Below are 23,645 nucleotides of genomic sequence, written 5' to 3'. Positions count from 1 at the left end.
GGGCATGAAATTGGGGAAATACCTTTAAGGTCCAGCATTGTCTGTGTCATTGGGTAGTTCTGAGTTCTGCCTGCCAGTCAGTACCCTGCGAGCCAACCAGGAAAGAGCTGTGATCTGATATTCCTTTTCCTATTGGACCGAGTAAGGAGTGGGCAGACCTGGCTGGAGGCGGGTGGGCAGGAAGGGGCTGGCTGTGGGGGATGGCTGTTATGCATTTTAGCCAGATAGTTGAGCAGACACTGCTCTGCTTCCTGCCTGCTTCGCTCCCCTCCCCTCCGTGGCTGAGAGAAAGAAAAAAAATATCTCTGTCTAGGCATGGGACTCTGGCTGCTGCAGCGCTCTGCAGCTCCTCCCAGGGAATGACAACAGTTCACATGGTCATTAGCTCCAGACGCTGAGCAGGGGAACTACTCCGAGGCACAGCAGCTGCACCTGGTGTCTCTTTGCTGTGGCTTAAAGAGAGAGGCACGACAGAGCTATACAGGACTCAGCAAAAAACGAGGTGGGAAGAACGTCTCTCTGATCTATTTTTTTTTAAGTAGTTTGCTGCAGTATGGTGCATACCATCCTGGGTGGGTAGGGAGGAAAGAGAGAGAGTCTGTGTTGGAGAGGGAGCTACAGAGAGGGGGAGCACAAATGGGTGAGGGGAGCTCGCTGGTACAGTCTTAACGAACGCTTTGCTGGTTACAGCCGCTTGAATTTCTCGTGCTTGTGTTGGGACTTGTTGATGACTAGGGAAACTAACTTCCACAGACACAGTGCCTCTCCCTTCCCTTCATGATGTAGAAAAATTATGCAGACTTCTCTCCATGAAGTTCAGAGCACATGGACTAGCCAGAGAGGGAAAGATTTGTCTGATTTATTTGTAGTCCGCTCCATTAGGCTGTTTCAAACTTTCCTTTTATGCCAGAAAAGAGTTTCACTTTCAATGCAGTTCATAGGCGTAGATAAAATATTTTTCGCTTGTACTGGAGGTGGACATGAAACAGAGCTGAGGGCTGGCTCCCTAATTAGCCTTGCTTGGGCTTCTTACTTTTTTAAGGAGGTCCCACGTCTTTTATCACAGAGGAGGTCCACAGCCACACTCCACAGTAAGCTCTTTATCCACTGCTCAGTACTGTGCTATTATGGGAGGGAGCTGTAAATGTTGACCGGTGCGGCCTGGAAACGAGCTGGAAAACACTAGAAATGTGTCTGTCTAACTAACAGTTGGCAGTCGTGGGGGGAAGTGGAGGACGAAGTGGGTGTTTTCTGAAATGGAAGACCATTAAGCCCTTCCTGTTTACAAAAAATAAAAAACAAAAAACAGTAACGTCACAGACATGCAATGGCTCTTCATTAGGAAGGCCAGGGCTGCAATCCTGAGCAACTCCCTCCCTAAATTGATTCACAAGCGGGTTGTCACTGCTGACACAGAAAGGTAATTAGCCATGCCTTTTTAAAGGATTGGGAGCTTTTAGCAATTTCTTTTTCCTCCAGACCTTTTAAACAGTAACGACAATCTACGTTACCTTCAAAATAAGCTCTTTATGTCCGAGCACCGATTTTGTGTGTGTGCTGTGATGGATGGAAAAGAAAGCTGAATCATTTGGCCCTCACATTAGCATGGCTTTTCAGTGAAAGGATAATTCTACTTTAAAATGAACAGGCCACATTGGAAGCCATTTGAAAATTAGCCTGCTAGTTGGTCATGAGTCATAGCTTGACAGTTGAGTTGTTTTTAAGGGTTTTCTCTTCCAGAACTACCGGGAAGTGATTTAATTTAGCTAAATGCTCAATTTAAAAAGACAGGCTATTAGAGGATCATCTGAAGTTGGATGATATAATAGTGTCACAGCATTTCTTCCTGAGTAACTTGTGTGTGAATGCACAGTTGCAATCATATCTTTTAGTACTCGATTCTGGAAAGTCACAGTCACAGTAAATGGGTCTTCTGTCTGTTACAGGCTACATACACTTAAAATCCAGTCCTCTCATTGGCTATCAGATATATATTGACCTGTAGATAGGCTAATCAGGGCAGGGGATTGGTTAAATATCCTATAGGCCAGTTCCCCCTGTCAGTGGCATGAGATGACCATTGCGGTCACCAAGTTTTAGTTAAGGCTATTAGGATATGAGGCACACATTTCTGCTGACTTTGTTAAATGTTCTCTGCTTTGCCCCTTCCCAGTAGCTCTGCTTAGCTTAGTCTGCTAACCTCTGCTTAGCTAGGTGTCTCTCATTTCTCCTTACGCTAATGACATTTGATAATTTGAAGCTCCAGGAGCTGTAGCTAATGCCAATATCAATTTGCAGGATGACATACTTTTAATTTCCATCCATTTATCCTAGCCTAATATTTGAATAGCAGGCCTATGAGTTGAGCTTCGAAAATATGCATTGCTAAGACATTTGTGTAGACTTCCAGGAAATTGTGATATACAAGTTTAGCTTATTTAAATACGTTCCCATGTGATGTGAATGTCCTTAAATTTGTAAATTTAACAAGGTCTTTTTAAGAGAAATCTGCAGCTCAAATAAGTAGCCTAGACCTATATTATTATGCAGAATTCTCAGCAAACGGATTGCACGATACGGCAGTTGACCATATGGAAATTCAGAACAAAATGCCTTCATCAAATATGCTTTTTAGAACCATTATTATTAGGATGGTAAAACACGTCAGGAATCATTTTAAACTAGCCTGATCATAAAAAAACAACACTTACTCTTGTTTTCCCACAACCAACTGGAGATGGACATTTTTGCTTTCATTACACTGAAGCACACTCGCACTCTTTGCTGCCATGGAAAATGTAGCCTACTCGTGTTTCTCTTGGCCATATGCAAATATATGGTGGATTGCCATCTCCTGCATTGTAATAAATTCAAAAGAGCAGGTATTCATTTTCTTGATTGTTATAGACCTGCTGTTTGACAGCTAGCTGGTGCTTTAAGAAGATTGTCTGTAAAATGGAAACGATGCAAAGTTTCTGCTAGGCCTTTCTCTCAGGGTGACAACATCCAGGAGAGACTAACACCGCATACACAGCTAATAGGATACGTGGGTGGTGTTCAGACGACAATTTAGCAGATTAACACTGCAGTGATAAATGATCAGATGGTCATGTGCAGGTAGAGATACTGGTGTGCAAAGAGCAGAAAAGTAAATGAATAAAAACAGTATGTGGATGAGGTAGGTAAATTGGGTGGGCTATTTACCGATGGACTATGTGCAGCTGCAGCGATCGGTTAGCTGCTCAGATAATTAGTAACTTCACCACGGTCAAAGGGCTATTCAATGTCTGCTTTAAAAAACAAGTTTTAACCCATCTACCAATAGGTGCCCTTCTTTGCAGGCTGTATCACATCGGGCCGTGATTGGGAGTCTCATAGGGCGGCGCACAATTGGCCCAGCATCGTCCGGGTTTGGCTGGAGTAGGCCGTCCATTGTAAATAAGATTTTGTTCTTAATTAACTGACTTGCCTAGTTAAATTAAGTTTACATTTGCAAGGCATTGGTTGAATCTGTGTTTGAAATGCACTTGCTCAACTGAGTGACCTTACAGATAATTGTATGTTCGGGGTACAGAAATGAGGTAGTCATTCAAAAAAGCATGTTAAACACTATTGCACACTGTGAGTCCATGCAATGTTCAGCATTTTTCCTCCTGAACTTATTTAGGCTTTCCATAACAAAGGGGTTGTATACTTATTGATACAAGACATTTTAACTTTTTATTTGAATTCATTTAAACATTTTGAAAAACATAATTCCACTTTGACATTATGGGGTATTGTGTGCAGGCCAGTGGAAACAAATCAAAATGTTAAATTCAAGCTGAAAAAGTCATTTAACTAGGCAAGTCAGTTAAGAACAAATTCTTAGTCTCAGTGACAGCCTAGGGGCAGAACGACAGATTTTTACCTTGTCAGCTTGGGGATTTGATCTTGCAACCTTTCGGTTACTAGTCCAACACTCTAACCACTAGGCTACCTGCCGCCCCTTATGTAGCCCATGCACAGTATATAGGCTATCTTAGGCCTAGCTACAGTACAAACACGGGGCTCAGTATGGCTGAATGAGCTCTCTCTCGCTCAAGTAACCTGATTTCTAGGGCATTCTCCATGATATGTAGGCTACCAGGTATCTTAGCTGTGTTCTTTGTATTTTCTGAACCAGGAAATAAGTGTTAGAGTAGGCCAATAAGATATTAAACTGGTAACCTGATAGATAAAGCAGAAAAGCATTTATCATATGTCACCCTGATATGGGGTCATAATACATTGAAAGAAGACACTGTGTTGACATTTTGTTTGAATCTTTTAGCAAAATTCCATTACAATAAAAAACTTTGCCCGCACTCACATTGTAACCCAGACAGTTATTCAAATAACACAGATTCGTGGGAATTGCTGATGCCGGGAAATTAAGAAACACTTCACTTCAAAGCGATGATGATGATTCAGAATTTGCCATGATTTAGGAACAAAAAGTGTTTTCTGAGCCAAATAAAAACATAGAAAAATAAACTGGTGAGGAAATGCAGTACTGCATTACACAATCCTAACTTTAAGCATTAGTTGGGAAAATGCTCAACTGACCCAAGATCAGCAAATTCACCCTATACTGTATTACATGTGGTGTAAGGTACTTAAGAATACTTTAAAGTACTGCTAAAGTTGTTTTTTGGGGTATCTGCACTTTACTATATATATTTTTGACAACTTTTCTTTTTACTTCACTACATTCCTAAAGAAAATTATGTACTTTTTACTCCATACATTTTCACTGACTCCCAAAAATACTTGTTACATTTTGAATGTAACAAGAAATGGTCCATTTCACCAACTTATCAAGAGAACATCCCTGGTAATCTCTACTGCCTCTGATCTAGCTGACTCACTAAACACACACATGCTTTGTTTTGTAAATGGTGTTGGAGTGTGCCCTTGGCTATCTGTAAAGAAAAAAATAAGAAAATGTCTCTCCTTCCAGTTATGAAGGAATTGAAAGGTAATTTTGCAAGCCAATGCTAACTAGCGTTAGCACAATGACTCGAAGTCTATGTATGGTACTGTGTCTACTAGCATTCTAGCAGATACTATAGACTTCCAGTCATTGCGATAACGCTAGTTAGCAATGGCACTAATGCTAGTTAGTAACTTCCTTCAAACTGCATGCAGAGACATAAAAAATTATATCCGCACGTTCATCTTACTCTGGGGAAGTAGATAAAGTGCTTCATTGCCAAAATCCTGAATTTCCCTTTTAAGGCATATTTGATTTTGAATTATACTGTAGCCTAGTATAGTATGTTACAATGTAACAAATACATTTGCCTCTCTCTGATTCTAAAAATACAAAGGTATTAATAGTGGAAGGTCACATCTGACATGATTCTTACCTGGTTCTTTCATAGCGACCATCTTGTCCCCGGGGGAGATGCTGTGAAATGAAATTCTGCCTTTGGGATTGCAGGCTTGGTGTCAGTGAGAAAATGCATCTCATTTCATATTTGTAGTACGGTTCTAAAGTGGGCCAATTTCCAAGATGACAGGATGGTGTTTTACCACACACACACTAGGGTTGGGCCGATATATGACCCGATTCAGGAACTAGGCGTATGTCGCAAGTCACGACTTCACAGGAGAGCCGTTTGAATGTAAAAAATATTTGATCAAAATACATGTGAACTTCATGTGCCAATCTGTTATGGCTGCGATCCCCGTACAGGGACCAACATCAGGGGAAATTTCAGAGTGACAACTAAAAATACAACTTCGTAACATTAAACATTCTTGAAAATGCAAGTGTCTTACACCCTTCAAAAGATTAGAATCTTGGTAATCAAACTACGTTTTCCAATTTAAAATAGCTATTACAGAGAACAAATCCCATGCTTTTGTTTGAGAAGAGCAATCAAGAACAGAAACATTTTCCGCCATGACAGTTTTTACACATTCACATCTGAAGGTAAAATGATGACTTACATTCTGATATCTTGCTCTTATTTCTCTTCCTGAGTGACCCATTGATCAAATGAAGTACCGTTTTCTTTGATAAAATCTATTTTTATAGCCTAAAAAAAAAAAATGTAAACTGTTTGTGCCGTGAATTCCATCTCTATCAATTTTTTCGCCCCTGTAAACAATCGTTTATCTAGTCATGGTGGGTTTCAGTGCATTCCTCTGGATGTTTGCAACACAGCCAAATAATGTTTGTTTTTTTGCGGGTAGTATTGACAGAAGTGAGCTGATTTGAAGACAACGATAAATGACTACCTTACGCACCAATAATTTTAGCGAAGCTTCATTGATTGACTATATTTCTGCCCAATGACCACTGATCTTCTTGAAATCTAGCTGGGTAGATAGCCAATGAGCTGAGGTAAATGCCAGTATGTAATGGTTTGGGGTTGGACCACAATTCCTTGGTTGTAATCGCACGCGCAGGGAACTCCATTCTCGCCTTGATGATCAGAGGAGTTGCTGTAAGGCTTTTTACGCGCAGCTGTATTTCGGAAAGTTGTAGTTTCAATGATTTCATTGAAGATATCATGGCGAATAAATCATGTAAAGCGAAGTCAAACTCTAAAGTGAAAATGAGAGATTTTTTGTTTGAGGAATCTTGGAGTGTTATGATTCAAACGAACTGAGGAGCTGTTTCTGCAAGGACAGGACGTACTTCTGGACGGGTAAGTGCTAATGCCGTTTTATGAAATATAAAAATATATATATAAAAATACTTTTTTTTTTATACATATATACACACAACAATGGCCGGAGTTGAATGGAACACCTTAGTGACCGTTCCCTCTGCTCTATACAATCAATACATATCTGTTTATTTTATGTGATGATAAAAGGCTCATACAATACAAATATTTTTAAATGTTTTCTTTCACAGTGATAGCGACTCCGACTGGGAGCCCCCGGTGCCCGCTCTACCTGTGCCCCCAGTGGTGTTCATATGCCACAGTTCATTACTGCAGGCATGACTGTGCCTCAGGGCACAGCATGGAGGCGTCGTTGTGTTCTGTGTCGCATGAAATGCACCACTTGTTCAGTTTGCCTCTGCTTTACATCAGAACGAGACTGCTATGGGACATGGCGCAGGCAGCAAAATATTATGACGGGGACTTCCAAGGGGTGTACTGTTTGTAAAATTTTATTTTCTAATATAAAAAAAAAAAAATGTGTGTGTGTTAGAATTGCTTTTTGATATGTTGTATATAGTTATTTGCACTGCTGTATATAGTTATAGGTCATTTCACCAATTCGGCCACTTGGGTACATTTGGGCAACTTGTGTGGGACACCTGGGTGACTTCATGCTAAATGTCATGTAGCTCACCCATTCCTGAAGTTATCAGTCTCAAACTTTGCACACCTACAGTTGCCCTCTTGTGTTATCCATCAAAACTATCTCCAGCATCCTATCTGACTGTGTGGCTATTCTAGTACCTGTGAAAGATGATACTACAACAATAAAAAACAGAAAACGTATGCTCTTTTTCTCTTTTCTTCCACCAGATCCACTGTATTCTCCTACATTCAATTAACATTTCCACAAACTTCAGAATGTTTCCATTCAAATGATACCAAGAATATGCATATCCTTGCCTCTGGGGCTGAGCTACAGGCAGTTAGATTTGGGTATGTCTTCAGGTGGAAATTGAGAACAAAGGGATGCAGCCATAACAGGTTTTAATAATAAACTTTTATTCCATCTGTAAATACGTATAAAGTTGTTAAATTAAGAGTGTAGTTGGTTTGGCCAAAGAAAAAGTCAGGAACCTTCCTGCTAGCCATGATGGGCTGAGATAATGCGTGCGCTGGACATGCTGAGAGATGAATTTGGATTGGTCTGAGGTGTAGCATCTCGTGTCTATAAAATGAGCTGCTCGTTATGCGTGGATAATTATTTCTACTGCAGTTTTTTCTAAAGATATAACATTAGCCTTGGAGAACTGCAACTATGTTGATACTGCTCTCAATAACATTGCTGCCCAGAATTGATCAGGTCTGTGGGAAAAAGTTGTGATGTACTACTTTCTGCACAGACCATACAAACGCTCCACACCGCGTGGCCGCGGCCACCCTAATCTGGTGGTCCCAGCGCGCACGACCCACGTGGAGTTCCAGGTCTCCGGTAGCCTCTGGAACTGCCGATCTGCGGCCAACAAGGCAGAGTTCATCTCAGCCTATGCCTCCCTCCAGTCCCTCGACTTCTTGGCACTGACGGAAACATGGATCACCACAGACAACACTGCTACTCCTACTGCTCTCTCTTCGTCTGCCCACGTGTTCTCGCACACCCCGAGAGCTTCTGGTCAGCGGGGTGGTGGCACCGGGATCCTCATCTCTCCCAAGTGGTCATTCTCTCTTTCTCCCCTTACCCATCTGTCTATAGCCTCCTTTGAATTCCATGCTGTCACAGTTACCAGCCCTTTCAAGCTTAACATCCTTATCATTTATCGCCCTCCAGGTTCCCTCGGAGAGTTCATCAATGAGCTTGATGCCTTGATAAGCTCCTTTCCTGAGGACGGCTCACCTCTCACAGTTCTGGGCGACTTTAACCTCCCCACGTCTACCTTTGACTCATTCCTCTCTGCCTCCTTCTTTCCACTCCTCTCCTCTTTTGACCTCACCTTCCCCCCCTACTCACAAGGCAGGAAATACGCTCGACCTCATCTTTACTAGATGCTGTTCTTCCACTAACCTCATTGCAACTCCCCTCCATGTCTCCGACCACTACCTTGTATCCTTTTCCCTCTCGCTCTCATCCAACACTTCCCACACTGCCCCTACTCGGATGGTATCGCACCGTCCCAACCTTCGCTCTCTCTCCCCCGCTACTCTCTCCTCTTCCATCCTATCATCTCTTCCCTCTGCTCAAACCTTCTCCAACCTATCTCCTGATTCTGCCTCCTCAACCCTTCTCTCCTCCCTTTCTGCATCCTTTGACTCTCTATGTCCCCTATCCTCCAGGCCGGCTCGGTCCTCCCCTCCCGCTCCGTGGCTCGACGACTCATTGCAAGCTCACAGAACAGGGCTCCGGGCAGCCGAGCGGAAATGGAGGAAAACTCGCCTCCCTGCGGACCTGACATTCTTTCACTCCCTCCTCTCTACATTTTCCTCTTCTCTCTCTGCTGCTAAAGCCACTTTCTACCACTCTAAATTCCAAGCATCTGCCTCTAACCCTAGGAAGCTCTTTGCAACCTTCTCCTCCCTCCTGAATCCTCCTCCCCCTCCCCCCTTCCTCCCTCTCTGCAGATGACTTCGTCAACCATTTTGAAAAGAAGGTCGACGACATCCGATCCTCGTTTGCTAAGTCAAACGACACCGCTGGTTCTGCTCACACTGCCCTACCCTGTGCTCTGACCTCTTTCTCCCCTCTCTCCAGATGAAATCTCGCGTCTTGTGACGGCCGGCCGCCCAACAACCTGCCCGCTTGACCCTATCCCCTCCTCTCTTCTCCAGACCATTTCCGGAGACCTTCTCCCTTACCTCACCTCGCTCATCAACTCATCCCTGACCGCTGGCTACGTCCCTTCCGTCTTCAAGAGAGCGAGAGTTGCACCCCTTCTGAAAAAACCTACACTCGATCCCTCCGATGTCAACAACTACAGACCAGTATCCCTTCTTTCTTTTCTCTCCAAAACTCTTGAACGTGCCGTCCTTGGCCAGCTCTCCCGCTATCTCTCTCAGAATGACCTTCTTGATCCAAATCAGTCAGGTTTCAAGACTAGTCATTCAACTGAGACTGCTCTTCTCTGTATCACGGAGGCGCTCCGCACTGCTAAAGCTAACTCTCTCTCCTCTGCTCTCATCCTTCTAGACCTATCGGCTGCCTTCGATACTGTGAACCATCAGATCCTCCTCTCCACCCTCTCCGAGTTGGGCATCTCCGGCGCGGCCCACGCTTGGATTGCGTCCTACCTGACAGGTCGCTCCTACCAGGTGGCGTGGCGAGAATCCGTCTCCACACCACGTGCTCTCACCACTGGTGTCCCCCAGGGCTCTGTTCTAGGCCCTCTCCTATTCTCGCTATACACCAAGTCACTTGGCTCTGTCATAACCTCACATGGTCTCTCCTATCATTGCTATGCAGACGACACACAATTAATCTTCTCCTTTCCCCCTTCTGATGACCAGGTGGCGAATCGCATCTCTGCATGTCTGGCAGACATATCAGTGTGGATGACGGATCACCACCTCAAGCTGAACCTCGGCAAGACGGAGCTGCTCTTCCTCCCGGGGAAGGACTGCCCGTTCCATGATCTCGCCATCACGGTTGACAACTCCATTGTGTCCTCCTCCCAGAGCGCTAAGAACCTTGGCGTGATCCTGGACAACACCCTGTCGTTCTCAACTAACATCAAGGCGGTGGCCCGTTCCTGTAGGTTCATGCTCTACAACATCCGCAGAGTACGACCCTGCCTCACACAGGAAGCGGCGCAGGTCCTAATCCAGGCACTTGTCATCTCCCGTCTGGATTACTGCAACTCGCTGTTGGCTGGGCTCCCTGCCTGTGCCATTAAACCCCTACAACTCATCCAGAACGCCGCAGCCCGTCTGGTGTTCAACCTTCCCAAGTTCTCTCACGTCACCCCGCTCCTCCGCTCTCTCCACTGGCTTCCAGTTGAAGCTCGCATCCGCTACAAGACCATGGTGCTTGCCTACGGAGCTGTGAGGGGAACGGCACCTCAGTACCTCCAGGCTCTGATCAGGCCCTACACCCAAACAAGGGCACTGCGTTCATCCACCTCTGGCCTGCTCGCCTCCCTACCACTGAGGAAGTACAGTTCCCGCTCAGCCCAGTCAAAACTGTTCGCTGCTCTGGCCCCCCAATGGTGGAACAAACTCCCTCACGACGCCAGGACAGCGGAGTCAATCACCACCTTCCGGAGACACCTGAAACCCCACCTCTTTAAGGAATACCTAGGATAGGATAAAGTTATCCCTCTCACCCCCCCTTAAAAGATTTAGATGCACTACTGTTCCACTGGATGTCATAAGGTGAATGCACCAATTTGTAAGTCGCTCTGGATAAGAGCGTCTGCTAAATGACTTAAATGTAAATGTAAATGTTCTGGAGGACAATCGTGCCATTCTGACTCTGAAAATGAATCATACGACGAGGAAAGAAGACATGGTAAAGTCTTCTGATGACGTTGATGGGGAAGAAATGTCGATCAACAGTGTTGTCATGGAAGAAGTTGACAGCGAGCTCAAAGTATTGGGACAGTGACATTGTTATTTTGGCTCTTTTGAAATGATACAATAACTATGAGGTTAAAGTGCGGACTGTCAGCTTTAATTTGAAGGTATTTTCATTAGGGCTATCCACGACTAATAAAACGCTTGGTCGACCAAGAGTCGTCTGTTCTTTCGACTAATCTACTGTTCGAAATTGTATTTTTCTATATAGACACGACCTATGTGTTTTAATATGATTAACTATATGTTGTCTGATGCTTTAAGCACACTGATTTAAATCATTTAGACACACAAATGACTGGGGGGAGTCAATGGTCAGAGAAAAAATAACTGTTCCTTCACCTACCTCCCGCTTTTGCTGGCCTTTGCAGATTCTGCCATTACTTTCCCGAAGTTGCCGGTAATAGGCTACGCCAGGGTTTGGCAACATTTTGGAGTGCCTATTTATCTTACCGTTTCTACTGATCTGCATGCCAATTATGATTTTCGGATGCACATTTTCTTGGAGCAGTTTCATTGCTTTCATAATAGTCTTTGTATCTCAATCCATTGTCATGTGATTTAATACAAATTATATCTAAATCTAAATAAAAATTATACAAATCTACATAACTTCTATTTCCATTGCCTACTATGCAGAAATAGCCAACATAAAGCCAACAAATAACCACATTGCAGCCTGCAGGTAGAAAATATTCTGATAAAAAAAAAATTAAAAATCACATTGCCTTCACATGGCCTGTCTGCAAGGAACTTGAAACATTGTATCAACTTGGTCCAGTAGGAAGTCAAGCTAACAAACTTACAACCTTGTATAAAATATTCTAGACCCTCAGTTTCCCGCGACAGACACAGCTGTAGGCATGCTGAGTGGTTATGGAAAGGGAGATTTTTTTTAAATAGGCTACATTGAGGAATTATTGTCATTCTGAATGGATGTTAAAACAGACTTTGTTTACTTGCTGTTTGAGGTGAAGGAAAATTATTTGGGAAGTTCCACAGCTTATTAGTGGTGTAGATTTAAGATGATCAGAAATACTATCAGATTTCCAAATGGGCACATTTATAAGTCTACATTTGCGTGCAGGCCAAGTAGCCTAGGCCCACTTCTATGCATAATCAGATGCATGTCCTTACTCAACAGAAGCGCTCCAACCAAAACACAATTAATAAATTGACAACTCGTAAATGGAATGAAATAAATCAAGACTTGTTTCTCACAAGTGTAGCCTAGGTTGTGCGCTCTGCAAATAACATGTCCATTCCAACAATGAGAACTGTGAAAGACAGTAGTAGTAATTAATAATAATAAAATAATAATACTTTGAATGCATTAACCTAAATTAGTAACCAAACAAACCGTGTAAATTAGAAATTTGGGGAATTAACAGTAAACGCACTACTGGTGTGCCATCCCCACAGCCTCCGAAATGGATTAGTCCACAGAGACGTCAATCAAGATGTGAAATGATTTAATTGTAATTTTATTGCAACTGCTGAATTTAAAAATTATTGGTTGACCAACAGCCTATCAACCAAACAATCGACTAGTTGACTAAATGAAGTCCGCCCTAATTTTCATCGATATTGAGTGAAACGTTGAGCAATTACAGCACTTTTTGTTCATAGTCTCCCCATTTTTAAGGGGACCAAAAGTATTGGGAGAAATTTGTCTGTGTATTAAAGTAGTAAAAGGTTTGTTTTTGGTCCCATGTTCCTAGCGCGCAATGACTATATCAAGCCTGTGACTCTACAAATTGGTCGGATGCATTTGCTGTTTGATTTGGTTGTTGTAGATTATTTTGTGCCCAATTGAAATGAATGGTATATATTGTGTCATTTTGGAGTCACCTTTTATTGTAAATAAGTGTAGAATGTTTCTAAACTAGATGAGAAAGTAACAGATGCACAAATATCATACCCACAAGACATGATAACCTCTTGCCATTAAAATAACAGGAGAGGTTAGCATATTTTGGGGGGGTATGATATTTGTGTGTCTAACTTTCACACTCATCATTGTTCACGATTCATTCAGGATTATCAGTAAATCATGGTAGCATCCACATGAATGTAGAAGTGTTTCGAAACATATATTTTTTTGTTTACATTAAGTGACTCAAATTACACCATACATTATTTACCATTCATTTCTAAAGATTGTTTAATGAGAATGTGACTATAATATTGTAAATTCGCCCATAAAGTATGCTTATATGTTGGTTTCCAGGTCCAGAAATGGAGCATCATGGCTGATAATGGTTAGGCCTACTTTAACTTAGCACCAGCAGCTTGTTAATTTTTACTTTATATTTAAGCAGACCTGAATGTGACAACTGCCCATGATATCGAGCCAAGCAATCAACGATAGGCGGTCTATCTTACAGTAGACTACTGCCATGGCTTTTAATGTCTGGACTCGTTTTCTTTCATGACCACTAAAGCTACTCCCTCAAAATTTTGACTATGATTTGTACATAGGTCTATTTGTTTGTATGGAGTCCGACCAATGTCTCTTGTTCATTGTGGAGTGCAGTATGCTCACTATGCTAGTGTTGTTGTACATATTTTGTCCCATGTCTTTGAATGGAGGGATCTGTGGGATATGAAACAGTGAAGAGAATTCTAAACAGCAGCTGCAGCTTTTTACAACCCTCCCTCCCTTGTTCGCCTCCCCTACCCCCACTTCCTTCTCCCAGTTATCACCAGAAAGTATTTCCAGATGTTCTAAGGGAAAGAGGCTCCCTGCACGGTAGTCAGTTTGTAATGGATTCAAAAAGCAAGCTAAAGGCTAGGCCCCTTTTTAAAATTTGATCTATCAAGTCCTTTTCCCCCTCCCCAACCCGAGTAGCCGGAGGACATTGCCTGAAAACTGATGCAGAGCGAGAGGCGCGAGACTCCTATTCTCTCTCTGTGAATTGAAAATCCACTGGCCGTATCAATGATCTGACGTCTAATTTGACTGGTCTTGTCTGGTGGGTGTTGAGGCACTCTAGGTACCCAGGCAGTGGCGTAATCGTGTCTGGCACATGCATCTGTCTCGGTCTCTCTTGCTCTGCCTGTTGGATGGCTTCCCAGAATACTGCTGCGCTGCACGTTTTCTATTAGCTAGCGGCTCTCGTCACGGCATTACTCGACAGGCTGGGTGGACCCCAGGGGCTTTGTCCCTCCTGTCCCGCACTGGCTTGGCTTACTGCACTCTTGCTGTCTCATTGCACAGGGGTCGTTGCTCCGCTCTGCTTTGTATTCAACACGCCTGATGGCTGCGCCGGGCGAGTTGGCGCACAATGACGCAAAGTAATGATCGGGAACTCAGACCAAGTGGCAGCTGAATAACCTCGCAACTGCCCTCTGTTGGCTTACACAACACTTCAAGCCAGCCTCCTACCTAGCCACACACAAACAAGGGCGCATGCAGACTCTCAATCTCACTCACACTCTCACTCACACTCACACTCACACTCACACCACTAAAAACAGGGCGCCAGTCATCTGTATATCAATGTGTTTTCGACAGCCATATTATTCTCCTATTCTTAATATGATAGGCTAAACACTGTTATAACATTTCTCAATGTTTGGCTTTGGCCCTACATTTCTAGGGCACAAGCTTAAGTTTTGGGGGTCAAGTCCAGTGGTGTAAAGTACTTAAGTAGTTTTATTTAGGTGTCTGTACTTTACCATTTTATATTTTTGACTTCACTAGATTCCGAAAGAAAACGATGTACTTGCTCCATTTTGAATGCTTAGCAGGACAGGAAAGTGGTCCAATTCACTCACTTATCAAGAGAACATCCCTGGTCATCCCTACTGCCTCTGATCGGAAGGACTCACAAAACACAAATGCGTCGCTTGTAAATGTCTGTGCGTTGGAGTGTAAATTGTGCCATCTGATTTTGTTATTATAAGCAATTTTAAATTATTTATACTTTTACTTTTGTTACTTAAGTATATTTAAAACCAAATACTTTTACTCAAGCAGTATTTTTCTGGCTGACTTTTTAAAACATTTCCTTAAGTCATTTTCTACGAAGGTATCTTTACTTTTACTCAAGTATGACAATTGGATATTTTTTCCACTACTGGTAAAGTCTACTAGTTAGGACAGGACAGAATAGGCCATGAAATTGACATAATAAAATGTTCTTATAGCTTAAGCTTGTTCCGATTTGGAGGGCTTGACCGAATTCTTGACAATGGATCAGAATTATATTGGCAGCCTTTCTGCGTGACATTTTGTTTTACATTTCCCCCCCGCGGTGTATAGAAATGTTGGAATTTTTAAGCAAATTTTATATACAATTTTTATGATTTTTAAAGCTAGTTTCCTGCAATTCTATGCATTTTGCCATGGCTGATGCTGTTATTTTGTTTTCGCATAATAACAATGTATAATATTTTTATTATTAATTGTTTTTTGAATGTTCTATTTTCTACATAGCTTACTTTTATGTCTGGTTTTAGTCATTTAAGTTTCCACTGAAAGCGTTTTTCCATCCCAAAAATGTTATGAAATTTTTAGCGGCCTGCCCAAGCAGTACAAAGGCAGAAAAATCTCTGAATACTTTTGCCTATGGGTCTGTATTGTTAAAGAACATTCACAGCTTTATCTTGTGAACAGTGGATTTATTGCGTTTATAGAGTTTTCTAATTGATTGTCCACTAATTGATTTGGGGAAATAATGCTGTCCCCAGCAATACGTTTCCACTTTATTTCATGAACTGTTTTAGCTTAAAATAAAATAAAACAGACTGTTGCATTAATGCCTCAGGCAGTTGTTTAACTACTCCTCTGAATATAACCCCTCTCTCTCTCACACACAGATCGTCGACAGAAAGTGCCTTGTCAGACATCCCTACTTGAGCTGCCTGCCTGCACGTCACCTCCACCAAGCATGCAACATTCCCTCCCTCGCTGTGACAGAAGATAGCTCAACCTCAGCCCCTGCCCTACCAACTCATCTTTATCTGACTCCGTCGCTGCGCTGCCTCAGAAACCCAAGCAGAAATATTTAACTGCAGCGGTTGGGGGAACTGGCTGGACTCTCTGCCAAAACAGAGTGCTGACTGACCCATTCGGAGAAGTTTAGTCAATACCCAACCCACCATCTGCACACATTTATATTCTCGCCCAAGCAGTGCCATCACCCTCGAAATAGCACCTGTTTCAATTATCTTCCCCACCCCCTCCCGCTTTCTTCCCACTACCACCACATTCGGACGGTCCATCAGTCCACCCTGCCTTTGAGCATGCCCCCGTTGACCTGTCAGTGGCCTGCACCTGGGACTAACTGATTGACGAGCGACGTCTCTTGATTGACAGCTTCTCTGATAGCCGCCATCTCCCAAGCTGCGCCCACATCCAGGTTGCAAGTCCACCAACTCTGCTGCTCTGAAGTCCGCAAGGGCAAACGACTTTCACTGACCCACACATTTTTTTTTGCTACACTTTTAGTAGTTTTTTTAGCACACTGAAGAGCCATTAGAGTATAGCGTCTCCTTAAACAAGTGGCTAGCTTTACCCCTCCCCGGCATTGCTATGGCTTTAAATATTGCTTCGATGCGAGACACAAAATGGCTGACGCTGGAGGTGTGCCGACAGTTCCAGAGGGGGACATGTTCGCGGAGTGACGAGGAATGCAAATTTGCGCACCCGCCCAAAAGCTGCCAGGTGGAGAACGGAAGGGTGATTGCCTGCTTTGACTCGCTTAAGGTAAGGAATGCAGAGCACAGATAAAGGGGAAGTATTTATTCTAAAGCACATGTGTCAAACACAAGGCCCGCTGGCAGGATCTAGCCCATGACACATTTCTGTCAGGCCCGTTCTGTGCGCCAAAGGCGGTGCATTGCCACACACTCCTCCTCCCAGAGACCCACACACACACACCTACCCATGAGCCAGCCAGTGTGCTGTATCATATCATCACTAAACATTTGCAGCATCCCCAACTGTTCTCATTAATGGTACTGACCAATTTAAGCGTGTTGTCAGAACCAGGCAATTGCTGTACTACAGACAACTTTTTGTCAACCAATATGACATTATTAGATAAAGGATTCACATGTGAGTGTGGTGAGTCAACAGTTTGATACGCTCCCAAAGTGCGCAGTGGAGAAAAAGTGCATGGACACATGCCACAGTCCTAGGCTACTAAAATGTTGGAGTCTGGCTTCAGTTTTTTAAAGCTTGACAATGAATAAACAAAAAACTAAACATGCAACAAAACACCATGCAAAGGGTAAACCTATAGGCCCGTTAAAGCAACATACAGCTGCTTTCAACTACCTGTGATCCATGCAGTGTGAAAAATTATAAACATATTTTAAGTTTAAATGTTACAACAACCTACCTATGTTTTTGTTATTTGCAATTTTGAAATACTTTTTGATTAGGTTTGTAGCATATTATGCACCTCTGCAAACACAGCAGCAACGGCTGGACAAGTATTATTTATATTTTGTTTAATGTTAAAATGCTCTATCCAGCATCCTATGTACGTTTTTAATTAACATATTTTTCTAAAAACAAACAGGCTATGTCTGGCCCACAATTTTTTTCCCCTTCCCAATATGGCCCCTTGCAGTGATTGAGTTTGACTCCCCTGTTCTAAGGGCTTCTGTGGTATCGCTCTCCAAATCCTTTGCTCATTAAATTGGGACAGATTTACTGTATATTTAAATTGGGCACCACAGAGTGAAGACCCCTTAAGAACCAACAGGTTTTGTTTCATAATGGCTTGAATTTTACCCTGGTTTTAATAGATCTGTCTTGCTGTAGGCCTAATCATTTTTAAACAACTCCCTAATTATAGTAAGTTTAAAACAGCCTGTTAACTTCTCTGGGATATTCGGGATGGTAGTGTCCCACCTCGACAACAGCCAGTGAAAGTGCAGGGCGCCAAATTCAAAACAACATAAATCTCATAATTAAAATTCCTCAAGCATACAAGTATTTTACACCATTTTAAAGATAAAATTCTCGTTAATCCAGCCACAGTGTCTGATTTCAAATAGGCTTTACGGCGAAAGCACACCAAACGGTTATGTTAGGTAAGCACCTAGTCACAGAAAACACACAGCCATTTTCCCAGCCAAATAGAGGAGTCACAAAAAGCAGAAATAGAGAAAATGTATCACTAACTTTTGATCTTCATCAGACAACACTCATAGGACTTAACCTCTTCAGTCGACCCTCTACTTTTTTGAACATTTTGTTAAAAATCGCGCAACATTTCAGCGCCCTGCTACTCATGCCAGGAATATAGTACGTTCATATGGTTAGAATGTGTGGATAGGAAACCCTCGGACGTTTTTAAAACTGGTTAAATCACGACTGTGGCTATTACATAACGTGCGTTACATCGGAAAGCGCAGGAAAACCTGATCACAGAAAATGGAAATAAATATCCTTGCGCCACTTCCAGCAATTGTTAACAGTGAGCCGAATTAGATAAGACCGAGCATTCAACTCCCACAGCATCCCCATGTTGTCTAGAGTCTTGTGAATTGAATCATCTTTGATTCTTGGTTGAACCGAAAGAGGGGCACGACTTACCTCCGGTCTCCGCCCAGATCATTCCGGAAGAGCTCTCTCCTGAAATTTTTTCCAAGACGACAGCTAATGATATTTACATCGCCTACGGATGATTTTTATCGCTTATTAACGTTTACTAATACCTAAAGTAGCATTACAAACATATTTCAAGTGTTTTGTGAAAGTTTATCGTCTACTTTTTGAATTTTAAAAATGACGTTACGTTGTGAAATCGCTGTTTTTTTCGTTTATCACACAGTCTACATATAACGATATCTTGGCTTTATATGGCCCGATTTAATCGAAATAAAGACCCAATAGTGTTTATGGGACATCTAGGAGTGCCAACAAAGAAGATGGTGAAAGGTAATGACTGTTTTCTATTTTATTGTGCGGTTTGTGTAACGCCGAAATGCTAATTATTTTGTTTACGTCCCCTGCTGTGCTTTTCTGTTGTAGTGTATTGGTGCATGCTATCAGATAATAGCTTCTCATGCTGTCGCCGAAAAGCATTTTAAAAATCTGACTTGTTGCCTGGATTCACAACGAGTGTAGCTTTAATTTGATACCCTGCATGTGTATTTTAATGAACTTTTGAGTTTTAACTAATACTATTAGCATTTAGCGTAGCGCATTTGCATTTCCAGAGCTCTAGTTGGGACGCAAGCGTCCCAAGTAGAGGCAAGAGGTTAATATTACACAATACATGTACAGTGGGGCAAAAAAGTATTTAGTCAGCCACCAATTGTGCAAGTTCTCCCACTTAAAAAGATGAGAGAGGCCTGTAATTTTCATGATAAGTACACTTCAACTATGACAGACAAAATGAGAAAAAAAAATCCAGAAAATCACATTGTAGGATTTTTAAGGAATTTATTTGCAAATTATGGTGGAAAATAAGTATTTGGTCAATAACAAAACTTTATCTCAATACTTTGTTATATACCCTTTGTTGGCAATGACAGAGGTCAAACGTTTTCTGTAAGTTTTCACAAGGTTTTCACACACTGTTGCTGGTATTTTGGCCCATTCCTCCATGCAGATCTCCTTTAGAGCAGTGACGTTTTGGGGCTGTTGCTGGGCAACACAGACTTTCAACTCCCTCCAAAGATTTTCTATGGGGTTGAGATCTGGAGACTGGCTAGGCCACTCCAGGACCTTGAAATGCTTCTTACAAAGCCACTCCTTTGTTGCCCAGGCGGTGTGTTTGGGATCATTGTCATGCTGAAAGACCCAGCCACATTTCATCTTCAATGCCCTTGCTGATGGAAGGAGGTTTTCACTCAAAATCTCACGATACATGGCCCCATTCATTCTTTCCTTTACACGGATCAATGTGATTTTCTGGATTTTTTTTTCTCATTTTGTCTGTCATAGTTGAAGTGTACTTATCATGAAAATTACAGGCCTCTCTCATCTTTTTAAGTGGGAGAACTTGCACAATTGGTGGCTGACTAAATACTTTTTTGCCCCACTATGTTTTTTTCGATAAAGTTCATATTTATATCCAAAAATCTTGAGTTTACATTGGCGTGTTATGTTCAGTAGTTCCAAAACATCTGGTGATTTTGCAGAGAGCCACATCAATTTCCAGAAATACGCATAATAAACATTGCTAAAAGATACAAGTGTTATACATGGAACTTTAGATAAGCTTCTCCTTAATGCAACCGCTGTTTCTGATTTCAGAAAAGCTTTACCGAAAAAGCACACCATGTAATAATCTGAGTACAGCACTCGGACAACAAAACAGCCAAACAGATATCCGCCATGTTGTGCAGTCAACAGAAGTCAGAAATAGCATTATAAATATTCACTTACCTTTGATTGTCTTCATCAGAATGCACTCCCAGGAATCCCAGTTCCACAATAAATGTTTGATTTGTTTGATAAATTCCATCATTTATGTCCAAATACCTCCTTTTTGTTTGCGCGTTTAGTACATAATCCAAACTCACAACGCGCAAGTCCAAGCGAAAGTTCAGACGAAAAGTTATATTACAGTTCGTAGAAACATGTCATATGAAGTATAGAATCAATCTTTAGGATGTTTTTATCATAAATCTTCAATAATGTTCCAACCGGAGAATTCCTTTGTCTGCAGAATTGCAATGGAATGCAAGCTAACTCTTACGTGAACGCGCGTGGTCAGCTCATGGCACTCTGCCAGAGCCCTGACTCAATCCCCTCTCATTCGCCCCCACTTCACAGCAGAAGCCTCAAACAAGGTTCTAAAAACTGTTGACATCTAGTGGAAGCCTTAGGAAGTGCAATATGACCCCATAGACACTGTGTATTCGATAGGCAATGAGTTGAAAAACTACAAACCTACGATTTCCACTTCCTGGTTGGATTTTTTCTCAGGTTTTTGCATGCCATGTGAGTTATGTTATACTCACATACATCATTCAAACAGTTTTAGAAACTTCAGAGTGTTTTCTATCCAAATAGTATGCATATATTAGCAACTGGGCCTGAGTAGCAGGCAGTTTACTCTGGGCACCTTATTCATCCAAGCTACTCAATACTGCCCCCCAGTCCCAAAGAAGTGAAGGTGTCTTCATATATTCAATCGAAGCAAATTAGCTTGGCCTATTACGTAACAACTTTGTAATATGAGGGGACTCATTCTGGAGCAGGTAATGGATAAACAACATGTGCTATAGATCATTCATACCACAGTAACATGTAAGTACACCTGATTTTAACATTTTGCTGTTCCAATGCTAGGGGGGGTGCTCAAATTAGAGAGTGTGTCAGTTCTTCACGCAATGCCAGAGTCTTGACCTATAGCGCAAAATGTCAGAGGTCTTCTGTTGTGATCACTGCCACCAGTTGTGGGTTATATGTTTAGCTCTGTTACCATTCCACGTCCATCCTTTATACTAGTGTCTAACATCTGATCGGTGTAGAGGTGTCCGATGGTTCTATTTCTAGACTGTGTCAGCTGTTACACAAAACAACATGTTGAATAAGGTGAATGGTTTTTATTTAGCTTATGCAAGCAGTTGTTGTAATAGCAATAGCATAAAACTATAAGAGTATGCTGCATGGTGCCTTTATTTGGATAGTCCCATATAGATGATCAACAGATAGTCATACGATAAACACACTATCTTGTTGATCAGCAAATGCTTGCGACTGTTACGAAAGGGTTATGGTTTGGTTTCGAATAAGAGTTAGGGTAAGGGTTAATTTTAGGATTAGTTTTGGGGCTGGTGGATAGTTAGTTGAAATGTTGTTGACCCTTATTGAACATCTACTTGGCACTACCCAGATAGTGTTTCAAGGATTTATGCTTCATGTTTATTTATCCATATTTTTTTCTACACTGTGGAAACATTTTGTTTTAGACATTGAAAAGACCTAGGCCGATACTGCAATCATGGTGCCTCGTAATCCAATAATTCAACAGGGAATCAATAAGAAAATCAAGTACAACTAAATCGAAAGTTCAAGATGAAAAAACCTGACAAGAACCTCATATTAAAAGCAGGTCCCCTTACATAATATTACACAGCGAACTACTGCAGTGGGGGTGGGGGAGTGCAGGCTCCCTTGTTTTTAAGACAGTGGCAGCAGTAGCTGCAATAAACCTTGGAAACCTACCCAGTGACAATGATGAATGACCAGAGAAACTGGAGCAGGTATCTTGCTGAACAATAGTCATACCTCACAATGCCTTAGCTTTTGAGATGAAAGTGTGAGCTATTGCAGCAATTTTAAAGGGACACCAACCAGAAGGTTATGCGGTGTTTATAACACAATCTTCAAGGTCATGCTTTGGGTCAAAGGCAGAGGATGAGTTTCACACATAAGCGTGAGATGCGCTTTTTACATGATACCAATACTGGGAACTCACTGTGGGTCTGTTATTATTCTGGGGCTGTTCCCGCTGTCGCTGACCCCTTAAGAGTGTGGGTTAAGGTCAATGTGCGTTCTACATGATACAAACTCTCTGTCCAGCAAGATTTAGGGCCAATATACTATACTTTTCATTTGCAAATTGTGTATGTCATCATCTGTAATGATCACCACCTCCTTGGCATGTGTGGATTTCTGCCTGCTTTAGTTCAGAACCAAACCCAATAACCACTCTAACTACATGAGTATTGGCAGCTCTATGTCATTTAGAGGCAACACGCTGTTGAAAATGGCATTGTATTTATGGGGACATCAGCTGTTTTCTTGGCAACCCCCTTGTTATTTGTAAATCCCTGTGAGTTATTGCAGAGCAATCGGCCAATTGACTGGCGGTCTATTACAGCTGGCCGGCTCCGTCAAACCCTGCAACAGCTTAATGGGTTTACAGCTGACTCCAATTGGGATCGATTTGTAATCTTGCCGCGTAAGGACCTGATGTCCGTTCTCCGGGTGTTAGCCTACGTTCTGTCGAGACGCAAACTGCATTGAAATGTCTGATTTGTCACTGACATTTTAAATGCGATGTTATTGTTCATATGAAGTGTAAAACAGATACTGAGATGCCACACAGTCAAATATGAAGGAACTAACTGCAAGGCTGTGTTGAAACGGTGTGTCCTCCTAACCCTCATTGTAAACTCAGTGTTATTCTGGTGGTTATCTGGGGGAGCCCTGTTCTGCTGACCTGTCCCTCCGAGGCATATCCTCATGTGCCTCGGGAGCCAGTTGAGACATTACCACCAGGCCAATGTCAGAGTCCGAGCTGTCTACTATTATGTCTGCCTGCCTGGATCCTCCTCCGCCACCCCATCTGTGACCAAGGTTATCTAGCCTGTCTGTAGTGCGAGGCGTGACACGGGGAGATCTGAAGGGATCCATTCAAAGGCGTAACCTCAGAGAGGTGAGGTAGAGATACTCTGCTGCATAGAGGCATAAGGCGAGACGAGAACAGAACAGCCAGGCCTTTCAGCCTTCTCGCC

General features: G+C 42.3%; 1 protein-coding gene across 17 annotated transcripts in view; it reads left to right on the top strand.

Annotated features, from left to right (window-relative positions):
- The window catches only part of LOC115129612 (muscleblind-like protein 2a), an 83,248-nt gene that overhangs the window by 3,392 nt on the left and 56,211 nt on the right, over positions 1–23,645 (top strand). For 16 of the 17 annotated variants that reach the window (XR_010463971.1, XR_010463970.1, XR_003863676.2 and 13 more), the window contains exon 2: positions 16,032–16,920. Coding sequence is in view for 14 of the 17 variants with exons in the window: in XM_029660171.2 (XP_029516031.1) it covers positions 16,747–16,920 (174 nt within the window). In the remaining 3 variants the exon portion in view is untranslated. Of the gene's footprint in view, positions 1–261; positions 503–16,031; positions 16,921–23,645 lie in introns of those variants that run through there. The other variant, XM_029660163.2, reaches the window with a different exon arrangement.

Source organism: Oncorhynchus nerka, linkage group LG5 (genome assembly GCF_034236695.1).
Source record: "Oncorhynchus nerka isolate Pitt River linkage group LG5, Oner_Uvic_2.0, whole genome shotgun sequence".
In the NCBI taxonomy this organism is placed as follows: Eukaryota; Metazoa; Chordata; class Actinopteri; order Salmoniformes; family Salmonidae; genus Oncorhynchus; species Oncorhynchus nerka.
The sequence above is the reverse complement of the archived record's forward strand: the minus strand, read 5'-3'. Positions and strand labels throughout refer to the sequence as shown.